At 40.6% G+C, this 16823-nt stretch overlaps 1 protein-coding gene across 4 annotated transcripts in view; it reads left to right on the top strand.

Annotated features, from left to right (window-relative positions):
• npnta (nephronectin a) overlaps nucleotides 1-9985 on the top strand; it is a 56735-nt gene extending 46750 nt beyond the window's left edge. For all 4 annotated transcript variants that reach the window (XM_086295561.1, XM_086295559.1, XM_086295560.1 and 1 more), the window contains 4 exons: nucleotides 2870-2959; nucleotides 4140-4238; nucleotides 7914-8173; nucleotides 8322-9985. In XM_086295561.1, the coding sequence (XP_086151687.1) occupies nucleotides 2870-2959; nucleotides 4140-4238; nucleotides 7914-8173; nucleotides 8322-8432 (560 nt within the window). In that variant the 3' untranslated portion in view covers nucleotides 8433-9985. The remainder of the gene's footprint in view (nucleotides 1-2869; nucleotides 2960-4139; nucleotides 4239-7913; nucleotides 8174-8321) is intronic.
• Nucleotides 9986-16823: the final 6838 nt, after the last annotated feature.

Below are 16823 nucleotides of genomic sequence, written 5' to 3'. Positions count from 1 at the left end.
GAAAAAAAATGACAGTGTCTTTGGTTTTTACTACAACGACAGCTTGTCCTGCGTAGCATCTCTGCTGTTTGCTTGGCAAAACACCATGAAGTCGGCTTCCAGCCAAATAATGATGATAATGCTACACAAATGCCTATAAAACAACAAATTGTTATGACTCTGTCTGGATAAGGTTTAAAGACATAGTGCCAGAACTGCCAATTAGTAAACTTTTGAAATGCTAATAGTCACATTTGTTTAACTACAGAGAGAGGCAGGCTAGCTGTGTCTCGCTGCTTCCCCCTCTTCATGTTAATGTTGTTGCCTGCCACTTCTACCTCCATCGAAGTCAGCAAGAACTCCAATAAACATATTTTGCAGAATATAAACATGCCGTGAATTGTGTCAGGAATTCTTGTAAATTAGGCTTAAATAAGGCTCTTAATCTCTGAATGCAAGCTGCAGAGATGTGAGGCTTTCACTGAGCGACAGTGATGGATGGATGATGAAGTGCGATGTTTAACCTGCCGGTTAAAAGATGCAGCTACACGGTGTCTAGAAAGGAATAAGTACACTGCACTTGTCTCTAAACCTTAAACTCTTTCTTTCTTTACTTTTTGCTCGGCAATTGGGCAGAATGTAGAATATCAACTCTGCAGCTTTTACTACCAAATAACTGGCTTGAAACACACACACACACACACAAACACGCACACACACACAAGGTCAAGAGTCAAACATCACAGCATATTTCAAATTATTGTTTACATGTTTTTCTCCCCCCTCTACCCCACATTACAAAGACATCCTTAGTTGTTAGATAGATAGATAGATAGATAGATAGATAGATAGATAGATAGATAGATAGATAGATAGATAGATAGATAGATAGATAGATAGATACTGGAAGCAGTAAGAGCGTGATATGTTAAACCTTAGAGCTGAAAGACAATGCCCTTTCTTTTTTACATCACTCATAGGTATATACTCTACAACCAAATTCATAGGGATGCTTGTTCCTTAAAAGCACAGACACACAGAGAGACCTGGATTAATTAATTATTCAATTAAATTTTATTTATATAGCGCCAAATCACAACAAAAGTCACCTCAAGGCGCTTCATAGATACAGAGAAAAACCCAACAATCATATGACCCCCTATGAGCAAGCACTTTGGCGACAGTTGGAAGGAAAAACTCCCTTTTAACAGGAAGAAACCTCCAGCAGAACCAGGCTCAGGGAGGGGCGGCCATCTGCTGCGACCGGTTGGGGTGAGAGAAGGAAAACAGGATAAAAGACATGCTGTGGAAGAGAGACAGATTAATAAAAGATATGATTCAATGCAGAGAGGTCTGTTAATACATAGTGAGTGAGAAAGGTGACTGGAAAGGAAAAACTCAATGCATCATGGGTATCCCCCGGCAGCCTACGTCTATTGCAGCATAACTAAGGGAGGATTCAGGGTCACCTGGTCCAGCCCTAACTATATGCTTTAGCAAAAAGGAAAGTTTTAAGCCTAATCTTGAAAGTAGAGATAGTGTCTGTCTCCCGAATCCAAACTGGAAGCTGGTTCCACAGAAGAGGGGCCTGAAAACTGAAGGCTCTGCCTCCCATTCTACTTTTAAATACTCTAGGAACAACAAGTAGGCCTGCAGAGCGAGAGCGAAGTGCTCTAATAGGGTGATATGGTACTACAAGCTCATTAAGATAAGATGGGGCCTGATTATTTAAGACCTTGTATGTGAGGAGCAGGATTTTGAATTCAATTCTGGATTTAACAGGAAGCCAATGAAGGGAAGCCAAAACAGGAGAAATCTGCTCTCTCTTTCTAGTCCCTGTCAGGACTCTTGCTGCAGCATTTTGGATTAGCTGAAGGCCTTTCAGTGAGTTTTTTGGACATCCTGATAATAATGAATTACAGTAGTCCAGCCTGGAAGTAATAAATGCATGAACTAGTTTTTCAGCGTCGCTCTGAGACAGGATGCCTGGGATTGCTCGAGAGACTGGTGTGTTTATGTGTGTGTGATCTCCACACTCTCAGATTCCTACGACTGACAGACTACATCACAGTCTGCCAGGTGGTCGTGACCCAGCATGTGCAGGAGCCCTTTCAGTGTAGAGTGGGAAGGGGCACACATTAAGGACTCTGGGGGGGGGGCTTGACAGTTCAAGTGCAGGTTACAGTTCATTCATAGCAAACGCACACGAAGCAGCCTGGAGGGCTAAGAATATTTTAATTGATAATTTGTCTCATTAAATTCCACTGACAAGTGCAAACCCAGTATATATCAAAATAAGGATGTCTCTGTACTTTATATATTTTTGACATTTTCAACCATTTTCAAAAGGCATTTTAAAATCAGACAGTGATCATTCTAACAGAACAAAAAGGTCAAAACATTGCTCACTAAAAAAAACATGGGTTTTTTTTCTCCGGCGCACACTTGACCTTTAATGACTCGGCTCAGTCTGTGATATTTTGGTCAGGGTGACACCATCGGACAAGGAAAGAGGCTATTTAAGGAGAGGCCGTGTACCTCGTGTACGTTCGTGTACTGAAGCTGCTAGGTGTGCAGCCGTAACATTTGCTCAGATGTTGCATCAGATGAGCCATCTTCCTTTTCCTCTTTATGACTCACATTAGACCTCTAGTGTTGCTACAGGTTTTTCTCAGGTATTCCAGTCTCTGGAGTCTTGCCTGTTATTAATTGTGACTGACATTGGTTATGGAGGTGCTAAGCCATGACATTGATTTCGCCGTGTAAAATCTTTGAGTAATGAAACAAAGGGATATAACAGCCACAGGCAGACGTTAGTGAACAAACATAATACCTTTGTTAATCCTTTATCTAAGCCTTTGTCTCTGTTTCTCTGTCTCTTTCCTCTCAGTCCCCCGGAACCCCAGTGGCAACACAGTCCTCGACATTGACTTTGACATTGAGCTCGGCAACACGGCAGACGAAGCCAAGGATGACCCAGGTAAACAAAACACATTTGACAGAGACAATCAGCAAGAGCCCCGCTCATTGAGCTCGAATGATGATGGACGAGCCGCATTTACCATGACCAAAATGAAACTGACAATCATCTCCCGCAGTGCTGCTGCAGAGGGTGAAGGTATTACAGTGACCAGATGTGTTTTGATAGGGCCTTCACCAGGGGGTGACACATGACATCTGGTCGTTTCGGTTTAAATAATGGCTCGCAGCCCAGAAAGCGGTGCAAGACTTTTCCCACTTTTTGCATTACGCCAGCTTGATTGCTTGACTGCTTGAATGATGAATTGACCATTTTGAAGCACATCACAGCTTCGCCCAAAACCTTCGTAATACTTGAGTTATTAAGGAGGTTCCCACAACAACAAGCTTTTGTGAGGAGATGGCTTCTCCTGTCATGTTTGCTCAATGTGATTTATTGATGTCAATGGTATGCAGCAAAGATTGCCTAATGATTTAGTTGTGTGTTTATTGTGGTTTGGGTGTATCATTTGATACGCCGTGTCACAGGCACAGAGCGTTTTCATTGGCTCAGAAAATGAACTGGCATTTTTTTTTTCTTTCTTCTTGGAAATTCTGTTTCAGGGACAAAATGATGGATGTTATTTTCATCGAACCAATTTGTACCGCAGCGCCTGCATGCTACAGCAGCTGCTTTGCCTGTGTTGCCTTAATGTTATTGTCTGGGCATCATCACTGGGATCTTAGAAATCATCAGTCACTGAATATTACAGCTGTGTTGTAACCACGATGTATTTTAATTACAATGCAAGGCATGCAAACAGTAGTCTTTGTGTTCACTTACAAACACAATGACATCAGCAGTTCCTGCAGCTCATGTAAATATTTATGATATTTTTCTCTTATTTTTATAGATGAATGCACTTCTGCTCGTAATTTGTGCAGCTCCATTTCCAATTCATTTTTCTCCAGTGCATCAGATCTCTTCAGAGAGATTACAACATTACAACAAATTTTTACGCTTTTATTGTATCATCTTGTTCATCAGAAGAAGCTTCGCCAGTCCTCTCGCTCCTGGGGAAGTTAGAGGCAAAAAAAAGCAAGGTTACTGTGAAGCATTACAAAGAGCAGACTGACGCCTCGTGCAAGTGTGTGCATTCTCCACTTCTCTGAAAAGTGTGTGTTTTTTTTCTTCTATTCAGAGTCGGGGTATCTGAGCTGCTCCTTTGATGATGGTCTTTGTGGCTGGATCAGGGACAAAGACGGGGACCTGCACTGGGAGACGACGCCTGATCCATCAGGTAATTGAAGGGCAACTTGATTCTCCTCAGTCACACGTTTGTAATACGGCAAAGTGTTTGTTTTATTGGCAGGAACTAGAAATAACACGAGCCGTGCTGCTTCACACGCGCAAACTCACACTCTGGCAATCTAAGTAGCTTCTACTCAATTACAGGTCAAGGTGAAATCACTCCAGGGAAGTCGTTTGTCTCCTCTGGAGATTAGCGCTTCACTCTGCAAAGCGATGCAAATGAGAAAGTAGATTACGTGACCCATCAGGGATACCTGTGGCTCACATTAAATAGGAATACAACACCGTTACTTTGTGGGTTCAGACGAGGAGAAGACATAGTGAATTATGTTAAGAGGACTCTCTACGGGTAGTGAGAAGGCTTAAAGGTGCAGTGTACTGGAACTGTTTAACTAGGTTTGGTTTCCTTTGGCAAATCGTTTAGTCTTGCAGTTATTAGTGTTTTCAGACATTCCGAATGAGGCCTCATTTCAGCTAAAGTCCGAGCTCCTTCACAAAGGCAATAAAGGTTTTTTCTTTCCCCAGACCCTGACCAATCATTTAGAATGAATCATAAGCTAAGTGCTGACTTAGAGAAATTCCTTTTAATGGACAACATTTCAATTTGCAGTAACCTCTCTGTGCTACTAATGTTAATCAGAACACTTAAATAATCGCTTAGCTATACTGTACATATATGTGTGAGTGTGTGTGTGTCTGCCTAGTTTTTTGCAAAATCCCCAGTGTGTTATGAAGCATGTAAATATTTACTGTTCATCCCTTTAAGTACTTTGATCGACAGCCACGGGCAAACACTCATGCCCATTAGAGGATTGGCATAGATTTGGAGAGCGCTCATAATTTATGCAGAAAGCTTCTGTGGGCCTGCAGATACTTAATACACCCCCTGCAGTTAACACCAGCCATACATGCTGTATAAGCAAAATACATCAGCATTAATCAGCTAATACTCAGAGGCTCTATCGCCTTTAAATTTTTAAAACTGTAGCTCAACTATCACTAACTAATGCATAAATTAAAATCTCCAAAATACATCTAGTTGCCAGGGCCACTACATGTATTTTGAGGGAAAGAAACATAAATGGGTCAAGGGTTTGTCTAGTATCTATATACTGTATATGTATTTTGGAGATTTTGATGCACAGAAACATAAGTATCAGTTATGTTTATATACCATGTTTGTTTTAAATGATAAATTAACCACAATTACAGGAAAACAAAAACAAGTACACTACAAAAACATGACAGCATTGCACAGTTGATGCAGTTTTTTGGCTACACATCGATGATGTGAATCTCTTGTTCCAACACATCCCAAAGGTGCTCTATTGGATCGAGATCAGGTGACTGTAGAGGCCATTTGAGTACAGTGAACTCAATGTCATGTTCAAAAAACAGAAATCATTTGAGCTTCGTGACATGGCGTGTTTCACTGCAGGGCAACCTGCACGTGGTGAATAAAGCCTTGACTGATTGATTGACATTAGAAGATGAGCACATTGTAGTCACAGACATGGTCAGCAACAGCAACAGGAAGCCTGAGGCTCATGGTGTTACCAGAAACTGTCCCTCAGACCATCACACCATCACACCGAGCCTGAACCATTGATACAACACAGCATCCATGCTTTCATGTTTGAAAGCATGGATGGATGTTCAGCCAAATTCTGACATTATCGTCTAAATCAGCGGTCCCCAACCGTTTTTGCGCCACGGACCGGTTTATGCCCGACAATATTTTCACGGACCGGCCTTTAAGGTGTCGCGGATAAATACAACAAAATAAAACTAGTACCGGTACCGAAAAAAAGAAGATTTATTCATAACACACGTGAAAAGACCAAGGAAAACCGTGTTAACGATTAAAAACGATAACAAAATAACACTGAAAACCAATAAAAACCCTGAAAACTATACATTTCACACCTGAGCCTCAACTCTCGCGGCCCGGTACCAAACGACTCACTGACCGGTACCAGTCCGAGGCCCGGGGGTCGGGGACCGCTGGTCTAAATGTCACAGCAGAAATGGAGAGTTAAGCGACATTTTTCCAGTCTTCTATTGTCCAATTCGAATGAGCCCTTGGGAATTGTAGCCTCGGTTTCCTGTAGTACATCTACTTCAATGTTCCACATGTTGTGCGTTCAGAGATGACCTTTGCGTTATTTTGATATGACTTGAGTTGCTATACCGTCTGAGTCTGGCCATTCTCATGTCATCTATGACATCAATAGAGCTTTACTTTACACAGAGAACTGCCACTCTCATGTGTTTTGATTTTATTCAGACCATTCTCTGTAAACCCGAGAGATGGTTGTGGAGAAATATCCCAGTACAGTAAATAACATGCAGCCAAGAGCAGCAAATATGGCATCAACAAAATGCCTCGTTTAAAATCACTTAAATCTCATTTCTTCCTCATTCTGATCCTCAGTTTTTTTTATTGTTTTTTTTATTATTGAACTTTTAATTGCAAAGCAGGAAAACAGCAGTCACCAGCATATACATATACAGGACAAAGATGCATCTACATGTATAGCAGGACCTGGGAGGTAGAAAGAAAAACCCAACAGCAATAGTAATAGACAATGAAAAAGGTTAACAATTGTCCCTTTGTTGCCAGGCTAAATCCCGTAAGCCCGATTTCAACCTCTGAGCAGAAGGAGTGTCCAGATGGGCCAAAAAAGGGTCCCATGTGCGATAGAAAAGGAAAGGTTTGTCCTTAAGTGCTGTAGAGAAGGCTCCCATTGGCACAATACATATCACAGACTGTAGCCACTGGTTGACAGATGGAGCCTTATCAGAAAACCATAATGCACTTTCAAGCGTAGTGTAGCAGTATGTGAAGGAGATCTTTGCTAATCATATAGTCCTAACAAGCAAGTCCTTGGACCCAGATTCTGATCCTCAGTTTGAACTTCAGCAGATCATATTGACTATGTCTACATGCCTTAAAGCACTGAGTCACTGCCATTGATTGGTTGATTAGATATTTGTGTTAACAAGCAGTTTCGAAAGTGTACCTATTGAATTGGCTGGTGTGTATATTTCTTTTTACTATTCTTCAAGTGACAGCAATAAAGTGACAGGAAAACACAATGTGGCTTTCTAGAAACCACTAGGGAAACATTGTCATCAGAAGTTTGCATCGGGATTCTAGAAAATAACGCCAATAAAAATGTTTTTAAATGACAGGTATGTGTGATGGTATACATGGTGAAATAGAAACCAGTTTCTGTGGCAGTAAAAATGCACATGCATCCCAAAAACAAAGCTAAAGGAAAGAGAGTTTTGTCCATTTTTTTGGTCATTTTAGTTCTTCTGGTCTGTTTCAACAAATTTTCTCTCAGATCTGTCTTTCAACTTTGTTTGGCTCAATTGAAGTGCATTCAAACCAAATCCCTGATTCTTGCTTATATATTTTTCTGCACTGTGTACAGACTGATGGTGATATAGGTGATAAACAACATGACATTTAGAAAAAAAACGGCAAAGCCACAAACATTGATTATTTTATTAAGTAGTTTCAGAGTACAGCCTTCTCACAGAAAGCTCATGCAGCTTAATCTTATCAACACAACTCAGTCTTTACTTCTTTTTTTTTTTGTGAAAATTTAGATTACCATGTCATCACTGACTTAAAATCTGTGACTTGCATCCGCAGGTGGACGCTACCTAACGATACCCGAAGCAGGAAACAAGAGGACTGGACGAGGAGCGCGGCTGGTCCTCCCCCTTATCCCTCCCTGGAATGACGGCAATCTGTGCTTGTCATTCCGGCACAAGCTGGCAGGTCACCATGTGGGAATGCTCCAAGTGTTTGTGAAGAAGGGAAAGCAGTACAGTCCAGCAGTCTGGGGTCGAACAGGTGGAAATGGCTGGAGACACACCCAGATCACATTATGGGGCACAGGCCTGGAAAGTGTAAGTATAACAATAAATATAAAAAAATAATGAGTCTCTCATAAAGTAAAAATATTTAAACATCTAACATCATTTAATGTTCATACTTTATGTTCCTGTTCCTATGTAAGAATACCTCAGTGTGCCTCATTTTACTGCTGTTCATCAGGTGATCCTGAAGGGGGAGCGCGGGCGAGGCAGGAGCGGAGAGATGGCCGTGGACGACATAACCTTGAGGAAAGGCTCCTGCACAGAGGAGCACAATCTGAGGAGACTTTGACTGACAGAACAGGGCGAGGCAGAAAGTAAACAAGAGAGAAACTCATCTCAAAGAGAACGGACTCTGTTGTGACCCCCCCTCTCCCCGCTCTCTCTCTCTCTGCCTGGGCACTCACAGATCCCTCCCTAAACCCCTCAGCCGTCGTGTAAACAAAATCCCCCCAAATCATGCGTCTGCAGAACAGTGGGTTTCTCTCACTCGGCTGTCCGTTAATAAAAGGACCGAACCTGTTCTCGTGGGTGGATCCCAGCAGCACATCCCCAGTCCTCTCAGCTTCCATCTCACTCCATCACCTTATTACTCTAAAGTGTGCATGTACCTACTCACCATGGAAATGTCCTCCACCTAACAGCACTGGCAGCCTTCCAGCCGCACCGCTGACAGGCCCACGCTCACTTCATTTCTTCCCGGAGAGAGGATTGTTCCTTTATTTAGGGAGCCCGCTTTTGCTTTGCTTTGATCCTTTAACCACAAGCCATTGCTTTTTTAGTTGCTTAATGGTGAAAACATGTGGCCAGGGGTGCATTTTGTGACTGTTTTGATCAGAAAAAAAGAAGAAGAAACAAGCGGTAGATTTCTTTTGGTTGGAGATTTAAAAAATGTACATAAAATACAAATTTTATTTGTCAAAATTGAATTGGTTCTAATGCAGATTTCTTTCAATCTGATATAGGCCCACAGCATAACACCAAAAGTCAGTTTACCGCTAATTTTGCTGGTCAAATGTGAGTTGTTTTTCGTTTTAATTACCGGCTACTGTTCTATAGCACAGCTTTGTCTGAAAGGTCCTTTTTCTTGCCACAGCATTTCAAAGACCTGCTTGGTCGCAGAAAGTTCAGATATTTAGCATCTTTTCTATCGTGTTATTGCCTGTTGAGGTTGGTAAAACTCTGCGATCATGTTCTTCAGATACTTGAAACGTGTAAAACAGAATCATTGTACGATTTTCGAGTCAACCGAAAAGTTACTTTTTATTATACACTTTGTGCTTTGTTATATTAAGTGCAGTTTGTTATAAAGATGATGACACCAACACCTTTTTAGGTTTTCACAAATTGTATTATTGTAAATGTAGTTGTGTGTACATACTCTAAACAATCCCATTTGTTGTGTGATTTATATGTTATGTAAATTCATACGTAGATATTGATTGGATTTCAGCTGGTTGATATTTCAACTTTTAAGGAAAGAACGTGTACACAGATCAAAACCTTGTGTAGTGCAAGGCTGTTTAAAGTGTCCAAAAATGTGTCTTCATATGGTATAAAGCTCTGTTTGTAACTTGCTAAGCACATAGTTGCATATTGTATGATGTGATAATGAAGGGCATTGTAAAGGTTTTCTGTGTGCATGGTTGCATTCACCAAATTCAGAATTATCCAGACCAGTATGTAAATAAAAAAAACATTTGAATGGTGTGTTTACAAAAAAACAACAAAAAAACAAAATTGGCTTACTTCCAAAGACGGACATGCTAGGTGATTGGTGATTCTAAATTAGCTGTAGGTATGGATGTGTGAGACAAATAAAGGTTTTACAGTGCAATCAATAAAGTTCTGAATGTGTGTGTGGGCGAGCATTTGGGTTGTGAATGTGGCTTGTATTGTAAAATCCTTTGTGTGGTCTGAACACAAAAACACAATATTGTTTAAGCCAGTTAATTTACATTTCCAGTCCACCTAGCCCCACAATCCTTACAAAACATGGTAAAATGTTAATATTTGGAAGAAGAAAAAAAAAAAACACGATTTAGCCCTCTGGCTTCCACCCAGGAAGGATAAGTAGAGGCTCAGAAATTACAACATGTTGGAAATATCAAAAACTGCAGATCCAGAAATGCCTGCTGTTTCCAAAAGTGAGTCAAAGACATCAGTGTTAAAATGCAACTTTACAGCCTTTAAAAAAAGACTTTGGTGTCAGCAGCTGATTTACACCTTCATCGCATATCAAAGGGTGTTGAGGGTGTATTTTTTTAACACACAAAAAGTTCTGGAAAATCATTGGTGACATAGTCACTTTGATTAAGAGGTAAGTGCTGAACACCGAACACCAGCTGTAATTGCTTCAGTCAGCTGTGTTTCATCTCCTTTAATTGTTTTATTTATATAGCACCAAATCACAACAGCAGTTGCCTTAAGGCACTTTATTTTGCAAGGGAAAGACCCTACAATTACACAGAGAAACCCCAACAATCAAAGGATCCCCGTGAGCAAGCATTTGACAGTGGGAAGAGCGAACTGCCTTTTAGAAGAAGAAACCTCCAGCAGAACCAGGGAGAGTCAGCCATCTGCTGTTGGGTATGAAGGAAAGGAATTTGGACAAAAGACATGGTGTGTAAGAAAACTTTAGATTAATAATAACCAATAATTAATGCAGATGTGTGTATGGTGAATGAAAAAAAGCAGCCGAGAGCAGACAGGTGACCCTGGATTCAGAGTCCAAGTATATGCTTTGTCAAAATGTAACATTTTAAACTAAACTACTTTTAAGATTTAAAATAATCTTAAAAGTAGAGAGGATGTCTGTCTACCAAATCCAAACTGGGAGCTGGTTCCACAAAAGAGAGGCCTGAAAGCTGAAGGCTCTGCCTCCTATTCTACTTTTAAATACCTTAGGAACCACAAGTAAACAAGCAGATACGTACTATTACAGGAGTCCAGCAAGCACTTCTACATATTTGCTTGATATGCACACTGAAGGACATATCCTGGTGAAAACAATGCCAAGATTCCTCACAGTGTTACTGGAGACCAGGGTACTGTCATCCAGATTAAGTATCTGGCCAGACATTATGTTTCTAAGAGTTTAGTTTTATCTTAATTTAGAAGCACATAAGCAGAGGTCATGCAGGTCCTTACTGATGGATGAAAAAGTATCTATGAATTTGAGTCACTGAGCTCGATATCTTGTGTTTTTTTTAGAGAATTTCTAACGCAGCTGATGTGACTAACTGTGCAAAACTGTGTTAACAGCCTGTCCAGTGAGTCTGTGCCCCACTTGTGTTTAGTGACACTTTTGTATTTCACTAGTATGTCACTTACCACTATTCAGTAATTAATAACTGCATTTTGTATAAGTATATACTTTTTGTGGGGCTCCATACTGTCTGTGGCTTGCTAATTAAGCTTAGCACTTCACTCTCTCTCATACAACTATTATCAGTTTGGGCATCAAAAGACCAACATACTGATATTTATAATTCAGGCTTTAAAAGGATTTAAAACTAGAGGGCAGCATCAAGGTGGCTCTCTTTCATATACAGGCCATGACCCCGGTGTTGTTGATATTGTAATATATGCAGCCACACAGTTCAGTTACAGCTCTATCAACAGCAGGTCATGCTATAAAAATGTCAATACTCCAGTGAAATAAAAGAGAACGAGAGAGTGTAACAACTCAAAGTGCACATTTCACAAATTTGAAACATCTAAGGAAGTTTTAAATACTTTTATTGTGATTGTTAAACGGTGGTAAGAGTGGCAGACGGGTTCAAGGTGGGGCGTAATTACATCAGGGATGTTCTCTCAGCCCTACTTGTTTGCAATGGTGATGGACAGGTTGACAGATGACAGATTTTCATTGGAAGTGAGCAGAAGAAACAGATGTGAATACATCGAAGGGACAGCTCAGGTTGAGGAGTTTGGAGACAAAGTTAGAGATGATTTGGACATGTGCAGGCTGGAGCTAGTCGTTTTAAAGTATTGGAGAAAGGATGTTGAATATGGAGCTGTCGAACAAAAGGGAAAGAGGACGGACCTCAGGGAAGGTTCATGGATGTAAGTGAAGGAGGAGATGGAGAGAGTTTGTGTGACAGAAGAGGATGCTAGCGATAGGATGAGATGCAAGTAGATGATGGCGACCTCTAAAGAGAGCAGCCAAAAGGAAAATAGGAAGAAATATAACAATATACAAACAAAGGACGTTTGAAATACGAGTGTTATGATTGGCTTTTCTCAGGAATAAACAAACCTGTGTTTGCTTAGTGTAAAAGCTCAATGTGGTACCTTTAAAATAACGATGTCCCAGAATTTCAAACTATTCTGGAAAAATGATAAAAATATGAAGATCACACCACCTTCACACTAGCATCCAATTACTACTGCAGGTCACAAACTTCTGTCTGGAATCAGTTTGTTTACTTTCTTGCAAGCTTTACTTTATTTGGCTTTTCTATTTACCTTTGGAATTACTTTTGTAAGACATGAAAAAAGGAAACTTTTTAATATTTATCCATCAGAAAAAAAGTCTTTCAAGATTCATATACAACAAAATGTAAATTAAAAGATTAAAGGATAACCAATCTGATTCAATCTAATACTGTGGTGGTGTTGTTGTTGTTGTTTTTAAGAAATCGGATGTTTAAAAAAATGCATCAGACAAAATAAATTTTAGATGAAAGGGAGAACAGAGTTTCTTACTTTGATGAAGCAACTAGTTAGTTAGCAGATGGCTAAAAGGAAGCAGAAGGACATGTTCTCTGATGTATTACTTCAAATCCCCACAGACACTGAGGGATATGTTCTCTTTTTTATGATACAGCCACAAAGCTTCATTATAGCTGTGTGTGAAGGCTGGCAGGATTCAGATAAAACTGAAGACCAAACCTCGTACATAGTTACAGGCATTAATGCAAATACCATTGTAAATAACTGTGTCACAGAACTGTGAGAAACCACACACTTACACTTCATGCTGCACCTAGTTAATTCTTACCATGAAGTAAAGTGGGTCGATCTGCTTTGATATAAGCTTTTAAGTGTTCTTTGTGGTAAGTAGCCTTAGAGAAGTTTAATCACAATAAGCAGGCAGTGGAATTTTTTTCCACCTCCGCCCGCTTGCGTTTTCATATTTCATTATTTCAATAGCAGCAGTAACTGAAGCCACCTTGAAATTTTCACAACTACAGAGTCGATAAAGCTTTGATTGTGTGCTCGCTCTGGTAGACAACAAAAAAATAGTCTGATGCCCTTTAGAGGAATGGTGGATAATCTCCTTCAGTCTCCATAACTCACACACACCACCACACAGCAGAAAACAGCGAATGATTCAAACTTTTGTTTGCTCAGATAAGGCCTGCGATTTCGATATTAGATCAGTTCATCTTTCAGATCACTGAAGTGTTATGAGATATCTAAAGATCTTCATTTCACTTCTTGGCTGCTTATTTGGGGGCCAAGGGGGCAAGCAAACAAGCCTTTTATTGAGATAAAACATCAAGACAGTAAGAGATCCACAGGGAAGTGGAAATAGCCAACCCAGACACATGTAGGTCCCTCTGTGTGTGTGTGTGTGTGTGTGTGTGTGTGTGTGTGTGTGTGTGTGTGTGTGTGTGTGTGTGTATGTGTGCGCGCACGCTAGAAACTGTTTAAAGCCAGGCATAGTTTGTCTCTTTTCCTCTTTTCTCACATGACACGATGAAGCACACAATAAGAGAAGGACACCTCTGACTGAATGAAAGTGAAAAACCCTCTGAGGCTGTGTTGTGGTTCTTCTTTGGAAACCTGTCACTGGGATCTATCAGTGCTGAAGTAATATTTTGAATGTCATGAATGAAGAGATACATAATAAAATTTAATATGAGGGAATATTTGTGTTTCCTCTAAGAATTCAGTTGGTTAAACAACTCCATAATTAAAGGGACATCTCACTTCCAAATGTGGTAGTTGCCCAGCTTTGCTGATACAGGCTATAGAACTGTTTTGTGGCGTGTGGCGAGGCGTGGTCTGTGGTGCCGCTGCAGGGGAGATGGACTCACCTGCACAGCATCTACAATCACGTCTCGCCACCATAAAAACCTGTGCTGTCGTTGTTGTTGGTGTGTGGCTGGCAGTTGGGAAGCTACAGGCAAGTATTTGTAACAACAAGAGCACTTAAGAATAAAGTATGCTGAAAAGTATAAAAATGTGGACCGGTCCGCTCTAAGGACCAAGGACAGGGAAGGAGCTGGGCCAAATGGTGGCAGAGCTGGTGGCAGAGCTGGTGGCAGCGCAGACCACACCCTGCCACATTATATCAAAAGTGTAATGAAAACAGCAGCAAGGATAGACAGACAGACAGACAGACAGATATTGTGGGAAGTAAAGAAGAACAAATAATTTCTCACTGTGGGGTCAACTTGGTAAACTGGGCCATCAGTTAAAATGGGCCATCTTAGGTTTGAGTAAATTAACAGCCAATACTCAGCATTCAGCATTTGATTTTACTGATCCAAGATTGACACTGGTCAGCCTCACAGCAAGAAGATCTTTCTGTGTGGAATATCTATGTTCTCCCCATGTCTGCATGGGTTGTCTCCAGGTCCAAAGACACCCAAATAGTGGGGTTAGGTTAATTGGTATTTGGTGAGTGGTAAATTAGTAAATTGCTCATAGGTGCGAATGCTGTGCAATAGACTGGCAACCCGTCCAGGGTAACCCCCCCCCCTCCCCATGCTATGCTAGCTGAGATAAGCTCTAGCCTGTCTTTGTGATCATGAATTGGATAAGTGGAAGAAAATGGGTGGATGGTGTAAGATTGGTCAGGGAGGTGGGCCAATATCTCATTCTGAGACTGCTCCAGAAAACTTCACGGTGACTTATCCAATCTCATTTGATAAATCAATATGTAGAACTAATGATTCACAACACTTGTCAAGATGGACTGCCTCAGATAAAATGCTGATAAATGCTTTTTCATGAAAAAGCTTTTTTTTCCATTAGGGGCGCAAATTGCCTTTATGTGTCCGATGAAATGGCTATAATTTCGGTTAAATTATGTCACCCTCTGAACTGAGCTTAAGAAGATATTCTGATGCTTCTTCTCATTAAAAAAAGATGTATAATATTTATAAATTCTATCATTGCATCCAATTCAATTTAATTTAATTTAAATATTGCCAAAAAACAAAAACAGTCAGCTGAAGACAGGTTATATTGAAAGGTAAAGACCTTGCAGTAATACAGAGAAACCCCAACAATCAGACGACCCTCTACAAGCTGTTAGGTTTTCCACGCTCCCTTCTAAGTGCATTTGTATATGTTTATGCCTGTTTATGTCCCCCCCTCTCCCCGACACACACACACACACACACACACACACACACACACACACACACACACACACACACACACTTTAATAAAAAAAGGTTTTATTTCACCTCATAGTGATCATGGCGGATTTCATTCTTCTTACTTTATCACTTACAAGCTACAGATTTGTGAAAAATCCAAATCAGGCTTTAGACCAGTATGCCACAGCTTATACAGGCACAGTGTTGTTATTGTTTTGTTCTTTCTGTGCTTGTTATTGCACTGACATCAGTGATTTCTCCAGAGGCTTCATTTAAAAAAGATGTAAGATGTTTCTACCTAGTGCTTTTTCTAACTGCATTCACACTCCAATGGACGCATCGGAGAGCAACTTGGGGTTAGCACCTTGCACAAGGATACTTGACATGCAGGCTGGAGGAGCCAGGGATTGATGTTTCTACCCATGTCCCACCACCTCTTCAGAGAGCAGTTTGCTCTATTTCCTCGATGTAGCTGACAAACATTCCTATCAACTTTGGTTTTATGAGAATCAACAACAACAACAAAATAACCTGTTATTATATGAGAGACTGAGCGTTACATTCTAGTCTGCTGTTTGAGGTTTTGTTTTGAATTTTAACCACTTGTCTAATTCAGGTTTGGGGGTGGGGGGTTGGAGCTTATCTCAACTGTCATAAGGTGAAAGGTGGGGTACACCATGGATAGGCTGGCAGTCCATCATAAGGCTAACAGAGAGAGACAGACAACCATTCCCACCTACAGTGTGGCCAAATTAAGTAGTAAATGGACTGGTTCTTATATAAAGCCCGTTATACAGCATGCCTCATTCGCCCATTCATATAAGCACTGTTTTTCTATGACGAAGTGGTCTTTTATCTAACATTTGAACACATTCAGAAGTCAATGAATGCATCAGAGAACAACGTGGGGTTCAGTATCTTGCTCAAGAATATTTTGGCATGCAGACTGTACAAGCAAGGCATCAAACCACCAACCTTCCAATGAATGGATGACCTACTCAACCTGCTCTTGAGCAGGAGGTTGGACAGTGGTTAGAATCAACCACTTAGCTGAACATAAATGTCAGCAGTGCTAACCACTGGACCAGCATCCCACACTATTTAAGGTTTTCAGTCATTATTTCCACTTTGTTTTGAAATACTCACCAATTGTCCCGTGCTTCTCGTGTTTAATGTTTTTGTGACCCATCCTATTTAGTTTCACTCACCATTCTCCTCTCTGTACTGCTCTGTTACACTTCGTGTTCGTAACTTTGTTTCTCACAGTTCTCATGCATTTCCGATGCCATGTGCCCAGGCTCACTCTGCCAGAGTCTTGTGATTTTAATAACTTCGCCTAAACA

Source organism: Aulonocara sp. 'chitande type north' Nkhata Bay, linkage group LG6 (genome assembly GCF_057382095.1).
Source record: "Aulonocara sp. 'chitande type north' Nkhata Bay isolate Kocher_YH1m ecotype deep benthic linkage group LG6, A_spYH_male_GT1.1, whole genome shotgun sequence".
NCBI lineage: Eukaryota > Metazoa > Chordata > Actinopteri > Cichliformes > Cichlidae > Aulonocara > Aulonocara sp. 'chitande type north' Nkhata Bay.
Note: the sequence above shows the minus strand (reverse complement) of the source record. Positions and strands in the feature narration are given on the sequence as shown.